This window comes from Erythranthe guttata, chromosome 8, assembly GCF_056151865.1.
Source record: "Erythranthe guttata isolate IM_541 chromosome 8, IM_541, whole genome shotgun sequence".
Lineage (NCBI taxonomy): Eukaryota > Viridiplantae > Streptophyta > Magnoliopsida > Lamiales > Phrymaceae > Erythranthe > Erythranthe guttata.
In genome coordinates, this window is record NC_142540.1 from 9,662,075 (window position 1) to 9,690,000 (window position 27,926).

The following is a 27,926-nucleotide window of genomic DNA, read 5'->3' on the forward strand; positions in this document are numbered from 1 at the left end:
CACTAATACTAATACTAATACTAATACTAATACTAATACTAATACTAATACTAATACTAATACTAATACTAATACTAATACTAATACTAATACTAATACTAATACAAAAACTAATACTAATACTAATACTAATACGAATACTAATACTAATACTACTACTAATACTAATACTAATTGATACGAACCCCGTAGAACTTGTTACGGGACCCAATAATCTTATGCGGAAGCAAGAACGGAACGTCCAAAAAATAAAACATTCGATTGGCGGAATTTTGAAAATTGACCCCGTAGCTATAGAGAGCTAGAAACCAATATTATCAAGGTGGAAGTATTGACCCCGTGATTATAATGAATCAGAAACCAATACTATATTGCTAAGAATAATTCACAAGAATCCACTCGCAAAATATCCCGAAGAGTTGTTGAAGAACAACGAATGAGAATTTTAATCTCTCAAAATAATACTTAAAAATGTCCAAATAATAACGACCTAAAACAACCTATTTATAAGTGTCAAAGAGACCTAATCTAACAAGGAAAATAAATCCTAACTTATCTATTATAAGGAAATAACGAAATAAACTAAATCTAGTCCAAATCGGACTCTAAATAACAAGAAATAAATTGTCCAATAATAAAATTCCAAAATTAATAATAATCATCTTTTCCAAGTCACGTCTTCTTCGGCTGGATGACTAGACGGGCTCAAGTCCTTGAGCTCGGCTTGCTTCACAATCTGGCCCGAATAATTCGCTCCAATTAAGCTCAGCTGGGATCGAACTAGACTTCGTCAATTCTTCCTTTTGGAGCTCATGTTCTACTAATTTAAGCATGGCTGCTTCAATGCGCTTGGCCCGAGCTCGGGTAATTGGTCCTCTTGGTACATGCAGCTCGTCCAAGTCATCAACTCCTTCATCCAGCTCGGCACTACCTCGCGTAATTGGATGGATCGTATCACTAATACTAACACTAAGACTAATGACTAATACGAAGACTAATACTAATACTAATACTAATACTAATACTAATACTAATACTAATACAAACACTATTAGTAATACTAATACTATTACTACTAATACTAAACAAGGACTAATACTGATATATATATATATATATATATATATATATATATATATATATATATATATATATATATATATATATTTGGAATGTGATTTTAGAAACAAGTTATATTGCTCCGACTAAGTTGATATTCTATTTACTTGCATTATACAACATAGTTATTCGAAGGATAAACCACATATATATAGACTAACACTAACGCTAACACTAATATTAATACTAATATTAACCCAAATACTAACCCTAATACAAACACTAATAGTAACACAAGTACTAACATAAATGCAAATACTAATACTAATACTAATACTAATACTAATACTAATACTAATTTGAGTACTAATACTAATACTTATACTAATAACAATTTTTACTACTAAAACTAATACTAATACTAATTCTAATACTTATACTAATACTAATATTAATTGTAATCCTAATACTTATACTAATATTAATACTTATACTTATACTAATACTAATACTAATACTTAACACTATTAGTAATACTAAGATATATACTAGTATTAGTGCTAGCACTACAACTAATCCTAATTATTATACAAATACTAATACTAATACGGTAATACTAACACTATTAGTAATACTAATATAAATACTAATACGAGTACTAATACTACAACAAATCCTAATTATTATACTAATACTAATACGAACACTAATAGTAACATTAATAGTAACACTAATACTAATACTAATACTAATACTAATACTAATTCTAATACTAATACTAATTCTAATACTAATACTAATACTAATACTAATACTAATACTTATACTAATACTAATACTTATACTGATACTAATACTAACACTAATGCTAATACTAATACTAATACTAATACTAATACTAATACTAATACTAATACTAATACTAATACTAATACTAATACTAATACTAATACTAATACTAATACTAATACTAATACTAATACTAATACTAATACTAATACTAATACTAATATTAATACTCATACTAATACTACAACTAATACTAATACTAATACTAATACTAAAACTAATACTAATACTAATACTAATACTAATACTAATACTAATACTCATACTAATACTAATACTAATACTAATACTAATACTAATATTAATACTAACACTAATAGTAACACTAAAGCTAACACTAATACTAATACTAGCACTAATACTAATACTAATACTAATACTAATACTAATACTAATACTAATACTAATACTAATACTAATACTAATACTAATACTAATACTAATACTAATACTAATACTAATACTAATACTAATACTTATACTAATACTAATGCTAATTCTAAGACTAAGACTGATACTGGTACTAATAGTAATACTAATACTAATCTAATACTAATACTAATACTAATACTAATACTAACACTATTAGTAATACTAATACTATTACTACTAATACTAAACAAGGACTAATACTAATACTAATACTAATACTAATACTAACACTATAATACTAATACTATTACTACTAATACTAAACAAGGACTAAGACTAATACTAACACTAATAATTATATGGATACTAATACTGATACTGATACTCATATATATATATATATATATATATATATATATATATATATATATATATATATATATATATATATATATATATATATATATATATATATATATATATATATATATATATATGCGCATTTAGAAACAAGTTATTGCTGCGACTAAGTTGATATTCTATTTACTTGCATTGTACAACATATTTATTCGAAGGATAAACCATACATATATATTAATTATTTGCAGTACTAGAACTCTCCTAAACAAAATAGACAAAATTAACGTGATATATGTTAATTATATATATATGTATATGACTTCACTCCATTCACTACAACAAATTTCACATTTGGCAACAACTAATTTCGTTGTGGAAAGCATATAATTTCGTTGATAATTCCATTCGCAACGAAATTATGTCGTTGCTAGCTTCGTTGCGGGTTGTTTGTTACTAAAAGTTCCGGGCAACGACTTAAAAGTCGTTGCATATACATTTTGTATGCGCAACAAATTTATGTCGTGGGCAAATGAATATCGTAGCCAATACATTTAGAATGCACAATGATTGTATTTTGTTGCCAGATATAATTCGTTGCCAATACATTCTTTATGCGCAACAAATTGATTTCGTCACCAAATATATTTCGTTGCCAAAACAATGTTTATGCACTACAAAATTATTTTGTTGCCCAAAATACATTACATAGACAACAAATATTGTTGTTCCAAGAAACAACTTTATTTCGTTGCACAATGTACATTTATAGCAGCAAAATAATTTCGTGTAAAAAAACTCTTTATGGCAACAATTTATTTTCGTGCCATAAAACTCTTTATGGCAACAAATTGTTTTCGTGCCATTTGTTTTTTCTTTTTGCCACAAATATATATTGTGCCTAAAAATACTCTTTTGACAACAAAAATAAAATCGTCCTTAAAAGTAGTTTTACGCTACAAAATATTTTTTTTCTGTAAATTTATGATTTAAAATATATTATTTAAATTATTTACAATAATGTGGTGATTGTAATTTCGATGAATTTAATGATAATATTACTATTTTTTTAATTTTATTTACCATATATATATATATATATATATATATATATATATATATATATATATATATATATATATATATATATATATATATATATATATATATATATATATATATATATATATATATATATATATATATATATATATATATATATATATATATATATATATATATAATTTAGCAAATATAGAAATAAACACGAAGAATAATAATCATTCAATAAAAATAATTAAAACCCAAAATGCTAATTCAAAGATCTTAGAGTCAAAATAAACGATACGCATAAAAGATAGCATCCTAAATAAAAGATAGCATCCTAAATATTACAATTTTTACCATATGTTTAATAAAAAAAAACATAAAAAAAAAAACATAAAGTAGAATAAGATGGGAAAAGTAGAATAAGATGGGATGAGAGCGCTCAAACATATTCAGCATAATACTCATGTTCTTACTCCTAGCGAATCAACTTCAATCTGCAAAAATATATATAGTTCAAATATAAGATATAAAACTTTGAATAAAACAAAAAAAAAAAAAACACAAGATTGTTGTCGGAAATATTACCACGAAGAGTTACTTGGATGTTGTTGAGACTCCATTAAGTCTCGAAGGAGGCGACCATGTTCTTCAAGAGTTGCTTTTAAAGTTTCAACTTCATCTTTTAGCTCAACATTTTCCTTCTCCTTCTCCTTTAAAGCTTCTTGAATCATCTGTCTAGTCAAATTTGATGCAGTTTTTTTCGGTTTTGGACCATATCCAAGTCCGACAACATAGGAGGACCTCCTTCCGAGAACATCATCAACAATTTCATCAATATTTACGCTCTCACCATATTCTTCAACATCATTAATTCTACGACGTTCCATTTCCAACTACAATGAATATAGTCAAAATTACCATGATAAGCAAAAAAAATAATCCTCGTACCGAAATTAATGCAAGAGGGCAAAAAATTACTTACATAATTTTTTTCACATTGCTGAGTAACCCATCCCTTGCCTTCTTTGTAATGACAATGCTTGTAAAATTGAATTCTATCCACTTCAGCGTCATTAAATTCTTCTTCTTGACTCTGTAAAAATAAGATTGAGTTAAATACAAATATTTGCTAAAATAATATATTGCATTATTCAAAAAAAAAAAAAAAAGATCAAAGTAACTTACAAGCATATGATGAGCTACTACAAATGATCTCGAACCTTGATTATGATTTGTAATCATATTTTTACGATTTTTTTTATTTGTTTCGCACCGGTCCTGCCAATTTTGGTTTATTAATTACTAATTACATATACAAAAATGAATAAAAATAAATGAAGAAAGATTGTACCTTATACTTTTGATCACTAAAAAGATTAGTGCATAAAGATTCCCAATTCTGTTGAGTTAAGCCTCCAAAAGATGGCTTATTGCGTATCGCTTCTTCTACCGAATCAAATTTTTTAAAATGTTTATTCAACCTGTGTCGTTGGTACCTACTTCGATGCTTCAAAATTTCTAAGACATTCTCGACGGTCTCTTCATCTAGATTGTCGATCGTTAAATTCATCTGCAATAACAATTTGTTGAATTTAAAAGGTGTTGTAATAAGATAAAAATATTTTTTAAAAAAATCATATAATAAAAATATAAAAACCTCAAGTAGATCAATAGCCATTGACAACTCAGTATCATCAATGGCCTTCCATTTAATAGGAACCGACATCGAGTCTCGAGAAATTATTCCAAGCTCACTAGACAATTTTGCCGATTCCAAGCTATCAAGAGGCCTTCCTTGTGTTGGATCCATGTGAACCACCAACTTTTGTTTGTTTTTACTGTTTAGTTTGCGAAGAGCAATTCCCCGAGTGCACCCTCGAACATTCTTTTTGGTGATGGAAGCTACATCGGCACAAGAAATATACAAGTTACGTGAATAATAATAATAATAAATTTATTGTACAAAAGAGCATTAGTTTGTAAGAACATATTACATGTGCTATCAGTATGTGCTTGTTGAATAGTATCTTCTTCTCGTAAAGCAGACAATGATTCTTGAGGAACCGTAACTGATTCCCTAGATAATTGGACAGATGGTTGTGTAGCTCTGCTAGATGATGCAATAGTGCGCGCCCGACCACGAACCGGATTAACCATTTCCTTTAATTTATAATCACAAACAATATTGTGTAGCAATTCTTATTTAGACCAATCAATAAACAGTGCAAGAAAGATAATTGTGAAAGTTCAATCGAAGAAGACTCCAATTAAACATCTCTAAAATTAAAAATTAACCCATAAACACAACTCAATGTTCAGTTGTGGCTACAAGTAATTGAAGAAGGTAGAATAACTTAATAAATGAAACAAAATAAAGCATCCGGAAAGATATAGCAAAGAGCTCATATATTTACCCTTTCAATGCACACGCTAATTGAAAGATCAATTTAAGTTTTTTTTTTTTCCATATAATTCTACTTGCATATGGATTGCACAAAAAAAAAACAAAAAAAGAAAGAAAAAGAAGAACTGGTTTCAGTTCTATTGATGCAATCTATTTAACAAATAAAATTCAACTTGTTCAATATAGATCTCATATAGTCTAGTTCTTTTCACCGAAAGTGGGAAAATCAATTTTTACATTTACCTCTTATGCCGAAAGAATCTCTCTGATCTACCTGGAAAATCAAGAAATCAACCATGCATATAATGGGTCGTCCTATTAACATATGAATTATGAAAATGTTTGGAGGGAAAGAAAATCGATTTTGGGAAATCCCTCCAAACCCTCCTGGTTGTGGCGGGAGTTAGTGCGTTGAGTTGTGAACGTGTCTTCTCTCACGATGCTATTTTCTTTTTTTATGCATTTAAATTTTGCATAACCCCGATATCCAAATGTTTTTAAGAAAATAAATAATTAAAAGGTTATTATGCACGGTGATTTTTTTTTTTTTCAATTTATCTCTGAAAAAAGATGGATTAGTAGTAAAAAAAAAATCACATGATTCTCCAGGTCAATGAAATATTTAATAAATAATGGTTTGGTCCTCACAGTTTTTCCAAATATTAATATTAATTTTAAAATATTTTTTCTATATTATAAAAATATTCTTAACTTTTTTTTTATTCTATTTGCATAAATTACAACCACCCTTGAGTATGATAAAATTACGAAACCCCCCTCTTAGTTGGGTAATTACAACAACCCTTCAACTATAAATTTTCTTACATGTCCATCCTTGCGGTTTCAAATTTAATGGAATCTTCTTGATTATATGGAATATTATCACTTTTGTACCCGTTTTTTGGCTTGTATATATCAGATTGTGGTGTATCAAACACTGTATTTTTACACAAAACGAGTACAAACTAGAGCACATTCCACGGAATCTAGATGATTATGTTGAATTTGACACCATAAGGGTGGAGGTGTAAGAAGATTGTAGTTGAAGGGTAGATGTAATTATCCAAACAAGATGGGGTTTTTTGTAATTTGACCACACCTCAATGTGATGGTTGTAATTTACCCAAATAGAATAAGCACTACTTTTTTCTACAATTTTAATAAAGTGAAGACTTTAGCATTAATATTTCTTATAGGAGTGGACGGAAATAAGTTGCAAACAAATACTTAAACTTAATATTTCAATCAAATAATTTTTGAAGTATTAATATTTGAGCCAAATTTTAATTTATAACAAAAATGCAGTGTTATAGTTGCAAATTTCTATAGATTTGCATAAAAAATATTTATAGTTTAAATTCGGGAAGAATACAATTTTCATCCTCAAGTTTACACCGATTTCACATTTGATCTCTATGTTTACAAAAAACACATTTGGTCCCTCATGTTTAAAAAATTCAACGCTTTTAGTCATTTCCGTTAAAATTAACGGAATCAATGTGTCCATCGTTATTGTAACTGACGAACTAATGGTAAATTGATGAGAATGACCAAAAGTGTCAAATGATTGATATCAGGACCAAATGTTTTTTTTTTGTGAACATGGAGGACCAAATGTGAAATCGTTGCAAACTTCCGAGGTGAAACTGTAAATTTCTCGTTTAAATTCTGATCGGGATCAATCAAATTCAAGAAAGTAAGACTAGTATTTTTTTTAAATAGAAAACAAAATTAGCACGGAAAATGTCCAAACTAAGAAAATAATACTTCACGATATCATTTTAACTCAAAGTAAAACAAAATTTTGCATCGAAACGAAGTTAGTACAAAGTTAAATATTGACCTAAACGTTAGTTATTAAAACAAATGCACATCGTTGCAGTGGAAAATCCTGAACATCACATTATGGCTCAATTTATAGCTACTCATCTACTCGTTCGAAATTTATATAGCTTTGCAGTAAGCAACATATATGAGTCTAGTTTCAGTTTCGATTGGACTCAATAATATTCAAAAACAAAAGTTATATTTTCGAACATAAAACAAAATTGGCTAAAGAGTTCTTATAACTAAGTTATATCGAACTGAATCTAGTAATATAATATCTGTTATTATAAAATTTTACACTTTTCGAGCCGACTAGTCAACATTCAAATAATGTTTTAGAACACCTAACATAATATCCTAGAAACCGATCGAACAGGTATACAAGCAAGATTGTATTTTAACCTTATAATGATGAAAAGTACATTCTTGAATCATGTTACAAGATAAATGTCACTCGTTAAATTTAACACATAATGAAGAACAACCAAACTTTTAAGAAACACCTAGGTTTAAGAAACTTGGACACCTTGACTATTTTATATGATACGTCCTTTTTTTTATGTGCAAGATTCCCCATGGAAATAGTTGTGAGCAATACTGAGTCGAACATTAGTAATCACAAAAATGCAAAACCTTATTGTTGCAAATCCCGAACAAGACATACAAGTTTAGAAATTGATAACTATTTTTGTACTAGTCCGAAATTTGTGTAATTTTGCAGTAAGAAACATTTATGAGTCTAGTTTTAATTCCAATTTGAAGAAATCAAAGCCGACAAGCAAAACTCATATTTTTAACAAAAAACCACATTGCAATGATAGTTGTATAATCTAAAAAAATAACCCATCATCAAATCATTTTAACTCCAATTACAACAAAATATATATTTGACCGAAGCTAGTATATATAAAAATTTATATTGTTACAAGATTTCATACTTTTACAAGAAAACGTACTGAAGTAAACAGATTCTAAGAGTCGAACCAAGTAGTGAAATGCGAGGCCAGAGAGATTCGACTTAACCCCTTCAATCGTACTTGAGTTGCCCACCCTTTTTCCAAAGAACTCTCTATCAGCTCAGCTCACCCTATTTAATATAATCGGATAGCTACATTTGTTGACGACTGTAATCAATATCCTATCTCATATATATGGGAGTAATCGTCATTTTTTTTTCTTTTTTGTTTATTCAAACAGAGAACATTACAATTCAAAACCATAATACTGTTTTATCTCAAAATATAATAGCATCTCATGCACCATAAATGTCTTTAACATAATGATTATAAATGTCTTTGGCCACCTAAGTCCAATTAATCTTGTAATCATCAGTTAGTAACAACATAGAAAGAAACAGGTATTCTTCAACTGACTGCCGAAGTTATCTTCACCCATTAGAGCTCCAATAAAAAGTACTCTGCTCAACCAAGTATGACCCCGATTATTCTTCTAGCCGATTAGAATAGTCCAAGTTATTCGGGTTTTTTTTTGGCTTTTGCAATCTATGATCCGACTTTAGTCGAACAACTTTGATTTCACATGGTGCACTGCAGAAAAGACATAACGAAACAAATATTGTCATTCCTTTAATAATAATAAACCTATTTTCAAACAGATTGTCGGTTTCCAATAAATCCTAGTTGATAAGATAATCAAGAAAATACCATTTGGGAATCGTGAATAAGTCAATTTTCGAACAGCTGATTTCAATTGAACAATAATACAAAGCTTTCCTATGAAATCTAAGATGATCAAGAATAAACCATGAATGTTGTTTGATATACTTTTGCTTAAGTGCTTTTGCCGGAACATTTTGGCCAAACTTAATAGCTGAATAAGATGTATAACCATAGACATCAACCTGTACTAGATTATTGAAAAATTAATCCAGTGAAGTTGAGAAACAGAGGATATGTTACTCGGCTGGAGAAGATATACACAGAACCAAGAAAAATATCATCCCTACATTTAATTACCAACCGGGTAAATAATTCACAAAATCAATAAAAAGAGGATATGCTATGAGGTAATTTTAACATGCAAATGTATGAGTTTTCACTATAAAGAATATTCGATTGAAGCAGAAGCATGGATGATCGAATGGCGGTTATACCCGTTTATTTAACAAAATATGCTATTCGAAAGAAGGGAAAATGCTGAGCGATTTTGATAAGTTCATTACTCGTGAATTCATCAGTAGTAATAAAAGAATCTAGTGATTAAGAGAATACCAGGGAATTTAAAGTTGCATCACCCAGGGGAAGAACATCATTCACAAAATGCTTCAAATGATCACCTGCAAACAATCAACTCAATAATCAACTCAATAAGGTGTATAAGGTAATCGTTGCATTTCATATACACTGGATTATGTTCTAAAATGACACCTCATACATGACATGATCCTATAAGATCATATTTATAGTTGATATCAATAATGATTTGAATAAAGATATATCAAATCACGATTTTTCTATATTACGGGAAAACTCTGAGGAATATATAAAGCAAATAAATTTATTTCCTTAAATTCAGACACTATTATGCTAACAACAAAGAAAAAATCGAAAATAATTAAAAAAGAATACGAAAAAATGTAAATTAAAAGGAAAAATAAGATATAAATGTGAGAAAATCCTATACTTGTGGTGCATAAAATAAAATCAAGACAACATGCTAAATACTCAGTCCAAGTCGCTATCATAATCATCTATGATTTGAAGTTCTTCTTCAATATCACAATAGTTATTCAACGTATCATCTTCTTCATCAACATTATCGTCAATTATATTGAAATCTTCAATCCCAATCTCCGATTCTTGAATTGCATCAGCCTCGACAACTTCAGGATCAACATCGTTCCTATTAAGGAATGTCAATCCACCTACTTCAACTTGAATGACTGGAGCACTAGCAGATCCTGAAGACTCATCTTCTTGATAGACCTCTTCGTCCTCCCTAATCTCTCCATCTTCTATCTCCACGGAGTCAAACAAGTGACGATGCTGAAATTTTATTACTATTCGCCAATCTTTGCCCAGTTTCATATCATCAAGGTAGAATACTTGCCTTGTTTGAAATGCAAGTATAAATGGATCTTCCTCATACCAAGTACGACTAATATTTATGCTTGTAGTTTTTCCATCATGTATGATAGATTTTCTATTGGCAAGATTAAACCACTTAGCCTTAAAAAGAATAACATGAATGTCTTTAATGTAATCCAACTCAATTATTTCAGTGACGATCCCATAAAACTCAATAATATTATTATTGTGGTAACCTTCGACCATGACACCACTATTTTGTGTAGTACGACGATCATCCCGCTCCTTAGTATGGAATCTGACTCCATTTACAATACATCCTGGGTACTTTTTCACAACCATATTAGGCCCACATGCTAATGCATATAATTCATTTATGTCATCTTGTGGACTCTGCAATTTCAGATGTGCCATCTATAAAGTAAATAAGATATTATTAGAAAATCTCGAATCTAAAACAATCTAAGTGACAAAAATTTAGGGAACTTTCAATCCTTTCACTTACATGTTGTTTAAACCATTGTGGAAATTGCTCTTTGTGCCTCTCTTCTATGTTTAGGAAACTTTCTCGCTGGAGTATCTCTCTGTGCTTCCTGCACAATCATAAATTATTATTTGATAAATTCTAAATAATAAATAGTTATACCATCTATGCTAAACTATATATTACTTACTGTTGAAATTCTTCTACTTCTTCACAGTTGCTCAAAATATACCATTGAGCCATATGTAGCTCATGTGTAGTAAGCTTGTAATATTTTGCAGCTCCAAATGGTCGCATTTTGTGTGAGAAGACTGACAACTTGCGACCAACTTCAATATCCATATTTCGTTCTTCTTTGTTAAAGTAAGTTTCAATTCCTTCAAGGTACATTGAGCAAGTCGAACATTTCGTGCATCTTGTGAAAACCAAGGATGTTCTTTATCAAAATTCTTCCATGTTTCAGCATCAGCTGGGTGTTTCAATTCTTTCCCGTCATCTTTTCGCTTATCCAAATGCCATCTCATATCTGCTGCTATTTTCGGAGACATAAAAAACCTCTGCAATCTTGGTTTTAGAGGAAAGAAACGCAATACTTTGTGAGGAATTTTTTTTCCCTTGCCGGAGTTAACTTTCCATCTAGAAGTACCACAAACTGGACACTCTTCACAATCTTTATACTCTTTCCAGAACAAAGAACAATCATACTTGCATGCATGAATTGCAGTATATCCCAACCCCAAGTCGTTCAAAATCTTTTTTGCATCATAGTATGATTTTGGAAGAGTTTCACCATGAGGTAAAGCTTTCTTTAGCAGTATTAGCATCATGTCAAATGACTTATTGCTCCATTTGTTATATACCTTTAAATGGAGCAAATGCACAATAAAAGATAAAGTTGAAAACTCCGGACAACCTGGATATAGTTCTTGTTTAGTCTTATTTAATAGTTCATGAAATGCCGCAGGTAGATCTTGACTTTCCATGTTTTCATTTATATCAGTTTCTTTATCAAGATTACCGGTACTTTCATAGAAATCTCCAAGATCAGCTAGCAAGTCGTTCACTCCATTTGTGTGATCGCCATCCTCATCCACATCATCATTATCATAGTCATTAATAGGAACCTGAAAGTTAGAGCGTTCACCATGGTGAACCCACCTAGTGTATGCGGTATCTATCCCTCGAATAAGTAGGTGATCCATAACTACTTGTCTACTTCTAATATATGAATTCAAACAATGCCTGCAGGGACACTTAATATCACATTCCTGGCCAACATGTTCTTCCACAAACTTCATAAACGATTTAACTCCATCTACGTATTCATTAGAAAATTTTCTTGCATTCATCCAACTTTTGTCCATTATATATGACCTATTACAATATACAAGATATTCAAGAAACAATTAAAAATAATACATAAGTACATATATGATCAAACTATGTACAATAATAAGTATTAACATTTGATGATATACTAAATTTTCTCATTCTCCACCGTACATAAACCAACACCAATTGCTTTAAGAATATCATGCACAAAAGTGATGAAGGAAACAACTTTTATAAATTATTCATGTCGTATTTGGGCCCTATATTCCAACAACAATGCCAGAGGTGAATAATTTTTCCTAAAGAATGCATAATACAAATCTGTTAACTAAATTTTCCCAAAATACAAAGAAAAAATCTGAAAAAAATTGTTTTTGAAAACAATTTGAAGTTACAGAATAAGGTTGATCATGAAGATTTTGAACACTGTATTTCAACATTAATTTATATTAATGAGGTTTCGTCTAATTAATCATGCATTTGCTCAATGATTGTGTATAACAACAGTATATAATATTTTTCATGTCATAATCAATTATAGTTGTTTTAATCAAAAACAAAGAGGAAAAAAAATTATAAATTGAATGACCATACCTGAGTAAGGTCATTACAGAAATTTATTGATTCTCTAATTTTTATTTAATGAACATGCAAGAAAAATCATTTATTATTATTCACATATTCAATATAACCGTGGACTTGCACATCATACTTATAACTAACAAATTAAGATGAGAAACATGTCTGAACTCAAGAAAATAAAAATTTAAATCAGAAGCTCAATTTCGAAAATAAGGATTTTGAAAAACCTGAGAAAAATTACGACAGAGCAAACGATACACGATGGTTATCTTCGAATAATATCAATCCCTGTGCGAGTCGGAACCTGATTTATTTAGAGTGGGTCTAATTTCACCAAATCTATTTTCGCACAATCAGTAACTTTCTATTAAACTTTAATCTAATCCCAACTATTTTTGCTAATTATGAATGCTAACCTTGGTTTTTCACAGGCCTTTTTGCACAATAGCAGCAGATGATCTCAATTGAAATTACCAAGCCCGCGAGGTTGTGATCGACGAATCCTGGTTTGGGATCCTGTGTTCGGCAAGAGGAAACACGAGCGAGCAGGCGCTTGATTATGTTCGAGCAATATCTGTTCGTTGTTCGAGTGGGTCTTTGGATCGCTAGTGATTTTGTAGAATAGGGTGAGAGAATCGTTCTTCCCTTCTTCTTCTGTATATATAATTCTGATTTCTCTTCCGTATTGTAATTCTGATGTATAAAGGAAAGGAATTCGAGCTGAAGTAGAAGTCAAATCTGTTACGGCAAGTCATATTTAATTTACTTTTTGTTTTTTCTTCTTTACTTTTTTATTTTTTTAAATATAATAATCCTAGCCTAGTTATTAACTATTGTTATTTTGTTCGGACGGAATATTTCAAAAAAGTAAAAAAAAAAAAAAATTTGGTTACAAATATTGATGTTAGATTAAAAAAAATTTAATATTTGAAACATAAATTAATATTAATATCAAATAAGTGTTTTGAATATTAGCCTTTTGATATTCTCTTTATTGAACATGAAATATTTTTATATAATCAGTTTTATGGTATATAAAAAATATGTAAGATTTTTATTTATTTATATTTAAATAAAATATAATGATATAAAACTATTTTTGGTAACAAAATATTATCATAGATTTTAATATTATTTTAAATAAAAGATTAAAGATAACTATTTACAAAAAGTTACGTACAATAATTTGAATTTTATTTTATAATAAAAATATTTTTACAATTAAATGTTAGTATTGTCGCCATGTATAGGAACTTGTATTTAGGTACAATTATATTTAGTTTTTAATTGATTGAATATTGACAACAATATATTTTGTTGCCTTCAACAATTATACGCAACGACATATTTTGTTGGTAGGAAATAATATATTTGCTACAATTTTATGATTGTTGCCAAAAAATACTATTTTCTTTTAGTACGATTATTTTTTGTTGCAAATTTATTTAGCATTTACAACGATATATTTGGTTGCCTTTCATCATTTACTGACAACGAAGTATATTTGTTGTCAATTATAGTATATTTGCTACGATTTCATATCGTAGTAAAAACAACTCGTTTTCTTTCAACAAAATATTTTGTTGTAATTAATATATTTGTTGCCGAATATAAAATATAGTGTTCACAACGATTTATTTCATTGCCTAATGAGATCCAAAAGACTACAAACATATTTTGTTGCAAAAATAATATACTTCGGCTACAAATTATATTTTTGTTGCCAAAACATAATTACTCGCAACGAAACTAGTGTCGTTGTTAAATAAATTGTTGCCAAATGTGAAGTTTCTTGTAGTGATTGGCTCGACCAGTCGTCTTATATATTGTGAAGCGCATATGCGTGCAGAGCTGTAGCGGTCTAGATTTCACAAGAATGAACAAGCAATGCTAGGATATGCGGCTTGAGCACTTTTTCCGGATTTGTGTATCCATCTTGGTTGTGCTTGTAAGTGACATCCATTAATTTTGCAAAGTTGAAAACTTGAACGAGAATTTCCTTAGAAACACGATTATCCATGAGCCCGTCATTCAAGTCTTTCCATGAATTCTCAGCAATTTCATTAAAGTGTTTCAATGCTACTTGTGTTGACACACCATGCTCCTTTTTATAGCAATCAATCCCAATCGTTACTTGCCCTCTACCATTCTCCAACTAATCCATATGTATAGAAAGAAAAAGAGAAAAAAAAAAGCATCACGTATTAATTAATTTAATATAGATCTAATCTTATTTAAGTAGATTTAATTTGCGCATATACCTCATATGTGGCAATGTCATCAATGACACGAACTATTAGGTTAACAACTTGGAGAATTTTAGGTTTAGCTAGTAACCAATCAAATACTTCGATTTTTGCAATAGCCGAGCTAATGAAAGATGTTACTACTGCAGCGTCAGTTGCAGCTGTAGTCATGGCATTGCTCATGTACTCATCAAATGATGATGGCAAATAACCTTCCGTGAACCATTTCGCCTCAACGTAGTAACACTTCACAAGTTCTTTCATCTTGTGATTGATCAAAACATAGGGAAGCGTAAAGTTAATGTAAATGGTAGTATATATATAAATATATAAAACAGTATTGTTTTTCAAAAATAAATAATAAAAAAATGAATTATACATATAAGACATTTTTTTAGCCATACATACCGCCTCCCTGGCATAATGAACAGCAAATGATCTTCCTTTAGGAGATAACTCTGCATCGAAAGCTTCATAAAGATCTAATACAGCTCCGTACAAAATCTTCACGTAGTTTGGAAGTCGGTCCATTTCGCTTATATCCCATCTAACACGTAAATTTCTCCATTTATTATCACAACATTGAAAATAAAAAAGAAAAAAAATATACTGTGTTCAATAGAAACAGTCTTACTTTTGTATGGCCTCGGTGAAAACTTGTAGTTCTTCAATTGTTCCATATGTATCGTATGTATCGTCTATCACAGATATCATAGCTGCGGTTTTAGCAAGGATGATTCGAGCATTAGAATGTCGGGGCTCGGGCGGATAAATCCCCAAAGTCCAAAAATAAAGCTCTACAACTCTATCTCTAGCATAAGAAAGCCGGGAAATAAGGTCCATCTCCTTCCACCACCTATACACACGAATAATATGAAAACTTCCACTACAAGAAAAAAAATGTCATTAAATACATATATTAAATGCTAATATTTGTTTTGTCACAACTCTATTTGTTCTCACTTAATATTTTTTTACTATCACTTGACATCCAAGTGACAAGTATAGTGACAATATGTTTTACCTAATCATGTGAAAATATGTGTTGTCACTCAAGACATTAATTTTTAGTAGAGTTCATGAAGCAATTTTTTTTATTCTCAAACTAAGGGGTAAACTGCATAAAACCCCTTTGCGTTATTGAAATATGCACCGAATACCATGCGTTAATTTTATTTTCTGGTAGAGTTCATGAAGCAATTTTTTTTATCCTCAAACTAAGGGGTAAACTGCATAAAACCCCTTTGCGTTATTGAAATATGCACCGGATACCATGCGTTAATTTTATTTTCTGGTAGAGTTCATGAAGCAATTTTTTTCATCCTCAAACTAAGGGGTAAACTGCATAAAACCCCTTTGTGTTACTCAAAATATGCACCGAATACCATGTGTTAATTTTATTGTGTAAAACCCCTATGTTTTTTATTGTATCTTGCATGAAATTTTCTATTCCGTTAAACAATAACACCGGTAACTACTTAGAAATTTTCATGCAATGTTTTAGCAACAGAAGAGGGGTTGATGTATGTTTTCTTCAATATCTAAGGGAATTTATGCAAAATTATTCTATTTATTTAAAATTCAAATCATTTTTTTAAATCAAGTCAAACACATAGTCCATTGCAATATGAAAAATTAAAAAAATAATGATAAAGATAAAATCTCTAACATTTTTTTTTTTTTAATTTTGCCATTTCCAATTAAAAGGTTTAAATCTTAGAACATTTTTTTATGATTATCATTTGGATTTATAAAATTTTATTGGCTTTTTTTTTTAAACTTTCTGCATCATTTTTTTTTAAATCAAGCCAAACACATAGTGCATTACAATATGTGAAATTAAAAAATAATGATAAAGATGAAATCTCTAACAATTTTTTTTTTGCCATTTCCAATTAAACTGTTTAAATGTTAGAACATTGTTTTCTCATTTTTCCATGATAATGATTTGGATTTAAAAAAATTATTCGATTTTTTTTTATTAAAAATTTTTGCATCAAAGTTGAAACTAAATACAATTTTGGAAATTTTCAGTTTTGAAAAAAAAAATTAATTTATTAATATATTTAAAAATAATATTTTTTTCAAAATTATATATTTATAATATCGAAAGTGTTATATATTTAGATAATTTAGTATGGGTGTATTATATGTCAAAAGATTACAAATAATATGAAAATTTAAATTTAGTTTTCATATAAAGATTTCTATTAATAATTTCGAAAATTCAACTTTGAAAGATTGAATAAATATGTTTAAACTTAATTCGATTTTTTTTTCAAATATTAAGTAAATGAATATTTTTTTGCACAAAATTCCACTTGTATTGTAAATAACATCTACCAAACTCCCAAGTGTTACGAAAAAATTGTATGAAATCCCCTCAATAGTTATCAGTGTTATCTATTAACGAAATAGGAGATTTCATGCAAGATAAATAAAACATAGGGGTTCTTCGCAATAACATAAAATAAATAATTTTGCCCGTTCTGGTTCAGATTTTCCATAACAAATGGCGCTTTTATACTGTTTACCCTCAAACTAAGTACGAAAGTTAATATCTCTCTCTCTCTCTCTCTCTCTCTCTCTCTCTCTCTCTATATATATATATATATATATATATTACCTCATGACTTGACAGAGTTCCTCTTTGTGATGCATTTGTAGTAAATTGAAATCCAATTTCGCCAGCCTCAACAACGATTCACTGTTCGATTCATCTTGTTCGTAGAGTGATATGAAATGGCGTGATTCAACTCTTGGAATGCCTCGGAAGAACGATTGATCAAGAGCATGCAAAACTTGTTTCTTGAGAGGCGATTCGGTTAAATTAGGAGCAACATATTCAAGATGAGCTTTAGAGAAAGAAAAAGCCTTGTCCATAATCTCCTCTCCTTGTCTTCTTAAATATGTTGCTTCATATAGGCTTAACACACCCTTCACCTCATCAATATTACTCACAACGGTCTTCTTAAACTTACCATTATTTTCTGTAAATCTTTTGAATATGGCTTCATATATATAAATCCAAAGTCGAAGTAAGAATTCAGTTTAATAAATTATTACTAGTTTAATTATATAGAAATTGAATTTTGTACTTACAAGAAGGTGCATCCATGCCGTGCTGCCTCAGCAATCTGAACTGCAACGCGACGATAAATAAATCATCACTCTCTTCGTTTTCCAACTTGAGATGGCCGCCATTGAATGCCAATGAGAGTTGTTGTTGAATTTCATTTTCGAAATGGTACGATAAACCAAGGCGTTCAATTGTGTCAATCAAAACCAGTTTCTCCGACAATTTGCTGTCACCAGAGATTAACATATTTCTAGCTTCTTCCTTGAGCACCTCAATCTCTTTAGTGTACATGTCTAATAACTGCAAATAAATTTATATTATATATGATCAATGATTTCTTGAATTTATTACTATAAGACTTGCTAACTTACATATAAAAAGATAATGAAAAAGCGACAAAAAACCTGGATATCCATGTTAAATGAACTAAAAAGGCCACCCCACAAACTAGGAGGGAAATTAGCGACGACAGGCCGTACAATATTGTTCTGAGAGTTTATGTTGAGGTTGTTTGCTTCATAAGAGGCCGCCATTGCAAGAACATTCCTACAATGATGTATAAAGCTGTAGTGTTGTTTCTTTGTCTCAAAAAGATTTTGTTTTATACGATGATATGATGAAAGTTGTCGGAACTACGTGGGGGCTGCGGGAAAAGCCATCGCAGGACGGGAATGAGTAAATACTAGCCATGAAACAGAAACAACAGTAGAATATCCCATTGTTCTAATGTCTCATTTGAGCATAACTAAAGATGCCAATTACAGTGACAACATCAATATATATCCATACAAATATGATAATACAAACCTACTAGACAAAAAAATATATAAACTTAATTGTCATAATATATAATTGATCGTCAAATAAATTAATGAAATGATTAATAAATCAAAAACTAATATGTAATTGATCGTCAACTAAATTCAAATGTGATGTGAGATAGCATAGGGCACACTATTCTAATATTGTACTAAGTTCTAAAAACAATTAGCATTTAATATAGGAATTTATTATTTTTCAAAGTATTTTATAACAATAGTTTGGCACCACCGCTAGCTAGTTGTATGGTAAATGCTTTGGAAAGCAACGTTACCAGTACATTATTAATAACTACAAATATTTTCTTAGGAATAATTTGAGAACTAAAGTAATGTTTGTTTATAATTCGAAAGGAAACAAATTACACTCTAGTAGTCAAATCACGTTTAAAGGTGTTGAAAAAACGTAGTTTGGAAGAACAATTGAAAAAATAAAGTAATGTTTATTTGATTTTTAATGAAAATATTTTTAACTGTAGCAGTCAAATCATGTATGGAGTAAAGAGAAACTTTTAAAATTTTTGTGGGAATTATTTAGAAAAAAAACTAAACAAACACGAATTCATTGTTTCCGAGAAAGAATATAAATAAAATGAAAATTAAAATAAACATTGCCATATAGTATTTTATACAATTTTTATTATTTTTATATTATAAATAGTTTTGCCCGTTCTGGTTCAGATTTTCCTTAACAAATGGCGCTTTTATACTGTTTACCCTCAAACTAAGTACGAAAGTTAATATCTCTCTCTCTCTCTCTCTCTCTCTCTCTCTCTCTCTCTCTCTCTCTCTCTCTCTCTCTCTCTCTCTCTCTCTCTCTCTCTCTCTCTCTCTCTCTCTCTCTCTCTCTCTCTCTCTCTCTCTCTCTCTCTCTCTCTCTCTCTCTCTCTCTCTCTCTCTCTCTCTCTCTCTCTCTCTCTCTCTCTCTCTCTCTCTCTCTCTCTCTCTCTCTCTCTCTCTCTCTCTCTCTCTCTCTCTCTCTCTCTCTCTCTCTCTCTCTCTCTCTCTCTCTCTATATATATATATATATATATATATATATATATATATATATTACCTCATGACTTGACAGAGTTCCTCTTTGTGATGCATTTGTAGTAAATTAAAATCCAATTTCGCCAGCCTCAACAACGATTCACTGTTCGATTCATCTTGTTCGTAGAGTGAGATGAAATTGCGTGATTCAACTCTTGGAATGCCTCGGAAGAACGATTGATCAAGAGCATGCAAAACTTGTTTCTTGAGAGGCGATTCGGTTAAATTAGGAGCAACAAATTCAAGATGAGCTTTAGAGAAAGAAAAAGCCTTGTCCATAATCTCCTCTCCTTGTCTTCTTAAATATGTTGCTTCATATAGGCTTAACACACCCTTCACCTCATCAATATTACTCACAACGGTCTTCTTAAATTTACCATTATTTTCTGTAAATCTTTTGAATATGGCTGCATATATATAAATCCAAAGCGAAGTAAGAATTCAGTTTAATAAATTATTACTAGTTTAATATTATAGAAATTGAATTTTGTACTTACAAGAAGGTGCATCCATGCCGTGCTGCCTCAGCAATCTGAACTGCAATGCGACGATAAATAAATCATCACTCTCTTCGTTTTCCAACTTGAGATGGCCGCCATTGAATGCCAATGAGAGTTGTTGTTGGATTTCATTTTCGAAATGGTACGATAAACCAAGGCGTTCAATTGTGTCAATCAAAACCAGTTTCTCCGACAATTTGCTGTCACCAGAGATTAACATATTTCTAGCTTCTTCCTTGAGAACCTCAATCTCTTTAGTGTACATGTCTAATAACTGCAAATAAATTTATATTATATATGATCAATGATTTCTTGAATTTATTACTATAAGACTTGCTAACTTACATATAAAAAGATAATGAAAAAGCGACGAAAAACCTGGATATCCATGTTAAATGAACTAAAAAGGCCACCCCACAAACTAGGAGGGAAATTAGCGACGACAGGCCGTACAATATTGTTCTGAGAGTTCATGTTGAGGTTGTTTGCTTCATAAGAGGCCGCCATTGCAAGAACATTCCTACAAGGATGTATAAAGCTGTATTGTTGTTTCCTTGTCTGAAAAAGATTTTGTTTTATACGATGATATGATGAAAGTGGTCGGAACTGCATGGGGGTTGCGGGAAAAGCCATCGCAGAACGGGAATGAGTAAATACTAGCCATCAAACAGAAACAACAGTAGAATATCCCATTGTTCTAATGTCTCATTTGAGCTTAGCTAAAGGTGCCAATTACATTGACAACATCAATATATATCCATACAAATATGATATTACAAACCTACTCGACAAAAGAATATATAAACTTATTTGTCATAATATGTAATTGATCGTCAAATAAATTAATGAAACAATTAATAAATCAAAAACTAATATGTAATTGATCGTCAACTAAATTCAAATGTGATGTGACATAACATAGGGTACAATATTCTAATATTGTACTAAGTTCTAAAAACAATTAGCATTTAATATGGGAATTTATTATTTTTCAAAGTACTTTATAACAATAGTTTGGCACCACCGCTAGCTAGTTGTATGGTAAATGCTTTGGAAAGCAAAGTTACCAATACATTATTTTTAACTGAAAAAATTTATGGTCCCGAATTCTTTTAATACATAGGTGTTATATTAAGTGTTATGACACTTGTATAAACATGCAGCGGAAATATAAAAACAATACTCATATCTAAAAATGTTCACAAGTAAAACTTGTGAACTTGCCCTTCAAAGGACGTAACAATGATATTAAAAACAGTATTACAAGAATACAAAGAGAAGAAGTACAAAAAACTTCTTCCTTATGAATGAATCACTATCTTGATCATTCTTACAATCAAATCTAGAAACAAAAAGATAAATACTAAAAATTCTAGATTTCAAAGAATGTACTTGTGAGGAGTACGTACAGCAGATTCTAGAAACACACTAAAACTCTCATGAATTATTTTCAACTCTCGGTTTTTGTTTCTTCGAATCCCACCAATGTTCTTGAGTCTTGAAGTTGGTATTTATAGACATTCCAAGCTTCCACTCCTCAGCCCATGATCTGCAAGAAAACCAACTACAAGAGCACTCAAGAAAATGGGTTAGTGGGTTAGTTTAGTAGTTAAAATAATATTCACAATTTAACCCACTAAGCACTACTTAGCCCACTAAGCATTATACTTAGCCCACTAAGCCATAACTAAAATTTAGTTTGAAAGTAAGAGAGTTAAAAACATGTTGAGAGTATATTTTACACTCAATGTATACTTTGTAACGAGGATTTTTGTATACTTTTATTGATTTAATGATGCTTAATGAGTGGTTTATTGTATTTTAGGTACAACTTGACGATTTAATGATGCTTAATGAGTGGCTTAAACGAGCCAAAAAGGGTCAAAAACGGAAGAAAACAAAATATGCTGAAAATTGGCTGAAAAATGGTCCGCGCGGCCGTGCCAAATTTAGCATATTTTTGGCACGGCCGTGTGCCAACTGCAGAAGTTGGGCAGAAGGTTTCGGCGATTCTCGCGCGGCCGTGTGAGAATTGCACTGATTCTCGCGCGGCCGTGCCAAAACACGCTGGAGACAATTTTGAACTTTTAATCACACAAGGAAACCTAAATTTTTCTACCAAGTTGGGACATCTATTTAAGCCCGAACCAAGCACGAATTAGAGAACTTTGAACATAATCTTAGAGGAAGAGGAGCGAGAGAACGAAGAAACGAAGACGGAGAATTGACAAATCTTCATCACGATTCTTCTTTCATCTATCTTTTCTTAATCTATGTCTTTTTATATTTTTATTATGTTTTTCGTAGGGAACATGCGTAGCTAAGTTTTTAATCTAGGATTTTGTTGGAACCCTATGTGGGGATGGTGAACCCGTTTTCTTGAGATTATGCAATTATGATTTTATGATTATTTCTTCTACTAGTTATGATTGTTAGTGCATAAACTTGATCAATTTATGTGATTTATCTGTGATTATTGGGATTGACTCGACAGAGCTATTTTGATTATTAGACGGTAGGTAGAAGAGCCTTCGAGTAGTTTTCACCGGATGAGTGTGTCAATTGCATGTGGTGTCGTAGACATACAGATATCACCTCGGGTAGCCATTTACGATACTTGTGAGTTAATGCTTTATTCATAATTGGTTTGCATAGACATATAGTGAATCGTTAATTACTAATAGACTCATAATACATGCAACAGCGGGTTGTGAGTAAATTAGTGTCTCGGGTTAATAATCATGAATCATATATTTCATAATTGAGGGGTTTTGGGTGAGCAATTTTTGCATAGGGGGAAGATAAAATCCTAGGTCCGTTTTTATTGATATTTCTCGTGTTTATTTGCTTTCATAATTAGTTTAATTATTTAGTTGATTAAATTTGACAACTTTGCGTAGGCTGGATAAAAATCATAATTGTTAGAATTTGGTACTTAGGATTAGATAATTTGAGTATTCCCTGTCGGATCGACATCCGACTCTCACGAGTCCACTTTTACTACTTGTTTGCGATACGTGCACTTGCGTGTTAGGTATTTAGCCCCAACAAAACACATTGTGGAAATCCACGTGTTTCAATAACTACAAATATTTTTTTTCGGAATAATTTGAGAACTTAAGTAATGTTTATTTATAATTCGAAAGGAAACAAAATACACTCTAGTAGTCAAATCATGTTTAAAGATGTTAAAAAAACGTATTTTGGAAGAAGAATTGAAAAAATAAAGTAATGTTCATTTGATTTTTAATGAAAATATTTTTAACTGTAGCAGTCAAATCATGTCTGGAGTAAAGAGAAACTTTTAATTTTTTTGTGGGAATTATTTAAAAAAAAATAAACAAACACAAATTCATTGTTTCCGAGAAAGAATATAAATAAAATGGAAATTAAAATAAACATTGCCATATAGTATTTTATACAATTTTTATTATTTTTATATTATCGTAGTATTATTTTTTGCTCTCCTAGAAAAAATGTTAGTATATATTAGTCCCCTTCTAGAAATATTTAGTATATACCGGCTCTCAAATATTCAAACATCAATAACATGACCAAATCCATTTTGAATTTTTATGAGAAAGTCCCTGACAATTCAACTTTATTAAACTAGGTTCACGTGTTTTTTTTTTCTTTCACAAATAAGTCCACCCATAACGATGCTCTGCATACAGGTGAACAAATTTCTTATATTATTAAATTAAATTCATCCGAACGTTGATTTTTTATTAAATTAATTAATAAATGAATGAATGAACTTATGAATGACACATCTAAGTATGTAATTAATTATGCATTTATATTCATTCACATCTAAGCATTTCACACATCTAAGTATTTTATTAATTAAATTAATAAATATAAATGAATGAACTTATGAATGACAGATCTAAGTATTAATTTAATTTTCTTAGTCATTATATAATATATAACATAACTAGCATAGTGTCACCATCTCCTACTAATTCTTAAAAACTCAGCATGTTATATAGAAATTTATTACTTTTCGAGAATTTGGTAATGTCGTCCCTACAAAAATGACGAAACTAACAAAGAAATCAATTCTATAACAGCACCGCTGCTAGCAGTATCGTAAACACTTAACGTTAACAAATATTCCCTCCCTTCCATAATATTTGTCACTTTGGAAAAAAATAAATATTCAATATTATTTGTCACTTTAAATTTCCAACACTTTATTAATTACTTAATTTCCACTTTATACCCTTATTAACTCTTTTCGAACACTCTTTTTAACTAAGTTATCACTCGTATTAATTATAAGGCAAGGTTATTTTAGTCTAAAAGCATACATTTTCCTTAAATCAAGACACATTTAATAAAATTCTTAATATTTGTGAAATGCTAAAAACGAGAATTAAAACGGAACGGAGATAGTAGAAAATTAAAAACTATAGGCATATGGTCATATCTGTTGTGAACTAATCAAAATATATATTTAATATTTGTTAATATAGTTATTGATAATGTTAATACTCCATAGTGTTGGAAAATATACTTGCTTACATATAACATTTAACATGATCTAGATTGAGTTTACATGAAGAGAATGTATTGTAGATCAGAAAGCGTTATTATAGAGCTATGTAGGAGGAACATGGAAACGTCGACACGGGGAAACGGTAAAATGTCCCAAGAACGGGGATACGAATACCTGCGGAAAACATATAAATATTAAAAGTATAGGAATATATTTATAAATATGCTATATAAACCTACATATACAAGTTTTTATTTATATATAATTTTTTTTTTATATTTTCATACATATATATTCAAAATAAATATTATTAACAACTACTAATTTGCACTTAATCATTAAATCATGTAAATAATTAGGGAAGCAATAAAAATATTGGAAAATTAACTAATGTTTCTAAATTAGGGATAATTAGCTGAAAGCTCCTTCTTCCTAATTTTAAAAGCAACTAGGTAGTATTTTTCCCGTATAGATGCGAAAGCTTAATAGAGAAGACCTTGTGCAATATGCACAAATTAATGAAGTTTCAAACTCCAGATAAATATCGATAAAAAAGAACTCCGGATAAATGGCAAAGAGAGACGTGCACGTATACACATGAACTTTAATCCGTTGAATATTGTATTGGTTAACGTTGTTTTCCATAGAGTACTTTACTATACAACTAACTAGCTAGTAGTGTTGCCAAACTATTGCTTTCTTTGTTGGTTTTATTATTCTTAATTGCTACTTGAAAAATAATAAATTTCAATATGAAATGCTATTTTTTTAGAATCTAATAGGATATTAGAAGATTGTGCCGTCTATTATTTCTATTATTGTGCGTGACGACATTAAAAGACGAAATTTAAATCGGACGGTCCATCTACATTTCTAAAACATATTCAACTTATTATATGACATGTGGAGATATGCCTTGTTTTAATTAGGTGTGACTTAACTATTGAAGTTATTGTATGGTTAGATTGATATGTTAGGTGCTTTCGGTTATCAGCATTTAATTTATGGGAAAATTGCCTAAAAATCCTTCAAAAATATTTTGTATGGATAACAGTCCATTGGGATATTTTAAATTTGCTAAAAGTCATTATGGGCAGTTTAGTTGGATAGCTTAGACTGAAAATATACAATTTAGTTAGAGAATTTAGATTGAAAATAGACAACTTAGACTAAAAACGTGCAGTGTAATTAAGAATTTGGACTAAAATAGACATATTAGATGAATAATTTTATTTCGAATGATAGTGTGGCGGAAATTAGGCAGTCCGTGGTCGGGATTAGTAGAGAGGCAGAATAGTGGAAGAAATGCCATTATGTAGGAGTGAATGGTGGTTTTGAGAACATATGATATTGGAGGAAAATAAGATATTTTCAGTCTAAAATGACTGATATTCGCTAGTTTGCCAATTTCCTTGGACCTCACTAATGTCGGTCCAAAACCTGATAATTTGGAAGACCCACAAGCATAAATGAGGTATGTTCTAACCCCCAGGGTTTCACTTCCCTCTTATATATATATGTTATGAGTAAATTGCATTTACTACCCCTGTGTAAATTGCATCTGCGCGATCCCCCCCTATCATAATAAAATTAGCAAAAACCCCCCTGTGCTAATTTTTAGGTTGCATACTTGACCCATTTAACTTTTAACCATTGACTAGCTGTGAAAAGACAAAATACCCAGCGAGGGTTTTGCAAAAACAAAAGACCCAGTCCTTCAATGAGTAATTTTTACAACTCAGGGACCAAATTGAATTTATGAAAACTTAAAGTGGTTAAATTGCAATTTCCAAAACTTAATTAAAGAAAAAAAAGTTCATCTTTCACGGGACCAGCCTCCACCACCACCTCCCAGATCTTCTCCGCCGCCCGAGTCATCTTCGCCGCCATCTTTGCCTAATAGCCCACCACCCATCGCCCAACCCATCTCCGCCGCCATATTTGCTCAGCAATCCACCACCAACCGCCCAACCCATCTACGCCACCATCTTTGCTCAGCAGCCCACCACGGCACCACCCACCATCTCCGCCGCCATTATTTTTCAGCAGCCCACCGCCAACAGCGTACACCATCTCTGTTGCCATTCTTTTTCAACAGGAAGCATATCCACCGCCATTGCTATAAAGTTGCAGAAACACTAATTTCTTTTTGAAGATGGAGGAAATTGAAACCAATGATTTTGTTGATGTGCGAAGCTTTGCCTATTTATGTTTGGAAATCTTCCATTAATGAACATAATGAGAAGATTTATTCCAAAGAAAAAAAGACAAGAAGTCGAAGAAGACGAAGAAGAGAGGAGAGGAGAGGGGAGAGAAGGTGTAGGCTTTTGGGGGTAATTATGTCACTTCACATGCAAAACTGAAGAAAAAATCGCACAATCCGC

General features: G+C 30.4%; 4 protein-coding genes and 1 long non-coding RNA gene across 5 annotated transcripts; all 5 read right to left on the reverse strand.

Moving 5' to 3' along the window:
* Positions 1–4,066: 4,066 nt before the first annotated feature.
* Positions 4,067–4,774, reverse strand: LOC148768481 (uncharacterized). The gene is made up of 3 exons (XR_016032848.1): positions 4,670–4,774; positions 4,273–4,580; positions 4,067–4,181 (listed from the first exon to the last, which is right to left on the reverse strand). It is a non-coding gene; the product is annotated as an uncharacterized LOC148768481 (long non-coding RNA).
* Positions 4,775–4,889: 115 nt separating this feature from the next.
* Positions 4,890–6,536, reverse strand: LOC105954352 (uncharacterized). Its single transcript, XM_012978023.2, has 5 exons — positions 6,335–6,536; positions 5,682–5,847; positions 5,345–5,589; positions 5,039–5,257; positions 4,890–4,907 (listed from the first exon to the last, which is right to left on the reverse strand). Exons 2-5 carry the CDS (start codon positions 5,842–5,844, stop codon positions 4,890–4,892), a joined length of 645 nt encoding a protein of 214 aa, XP_012833477.2. The 5' UTR covers positions 5,845–5,847; positions 6,335–6,536.
* A 3,704-nt stretch (positions 6,537–10,240) lies between these two features.
* Positions 10,241–11,840, reverse strand: LOC105954353 (uncharacterized). Its single transcript, XM_088821897.1, has 3 exons — positions 11,640–11,840; positions 11,471–11,558; positions 10,241–11,379 (listed from the first exon to the last, which is right to left on the reverse strand). Exons 1-3 carry the CDS (start codon positions 11,837–11,839, stop codon positions 10,603–10,605), a joined length of 1,065 nt encoding a protein of 354 aa, XP_088678023.1. The 5' UTR covers position 11,840; the 3' UTR covers positions 10,241–10,602.
* Position 11,841: 1 nt separating this feature from the next.
* Positions 11,842–14,038, reverse strand: LOC148768482 (uncharacterized; the record flags this gene model as incomplete). Its single annotated transcript, XM_088821229.1, has 2 exons — positions 13,780–14,038; positions 11,842–12,823 (listed from the first exon to the last, which is right to left on the reverse strand). A coding segment is annotated over exon 2 (972 nt), but the record flags the coding sequence as incomplete, so codon positions are not given.
* Positions 14,039–15,174: 1,136 nt separating this feature from the next.
* On the reverse strand, positions 15,175–21,807 carry LOC105951042 (viridiflorene synthase). The gene is made up of 10 exons (XM_088821230.1): positions 21,420–21,807; positions 21,039–21,315; positions 20,564–20,948; positions 19,093–19,234; positions 18,712–18,988; positions 18,236–18,620; positions 16,244–16,465; positions 16,018–16,156; positions 15,625–15,873; positions 15,175–15,518 (listed from the first exon to the last, which is right to left on the reverse strand). Exons 1-10 carry the CDS (start codon positions 21,672–21,674, stop codon positions 15,225–15,227), a joined length of 2,625 nt encoding a protein of 874 aa, XP_088677356.1. The 5' UTR covers positions 21,675–21,807; the 3' UTR covers positions 15,175–15,224.
* Between the last annotated feature and the right edge of the window lie 6,119 nt (positions 21,808–27,926).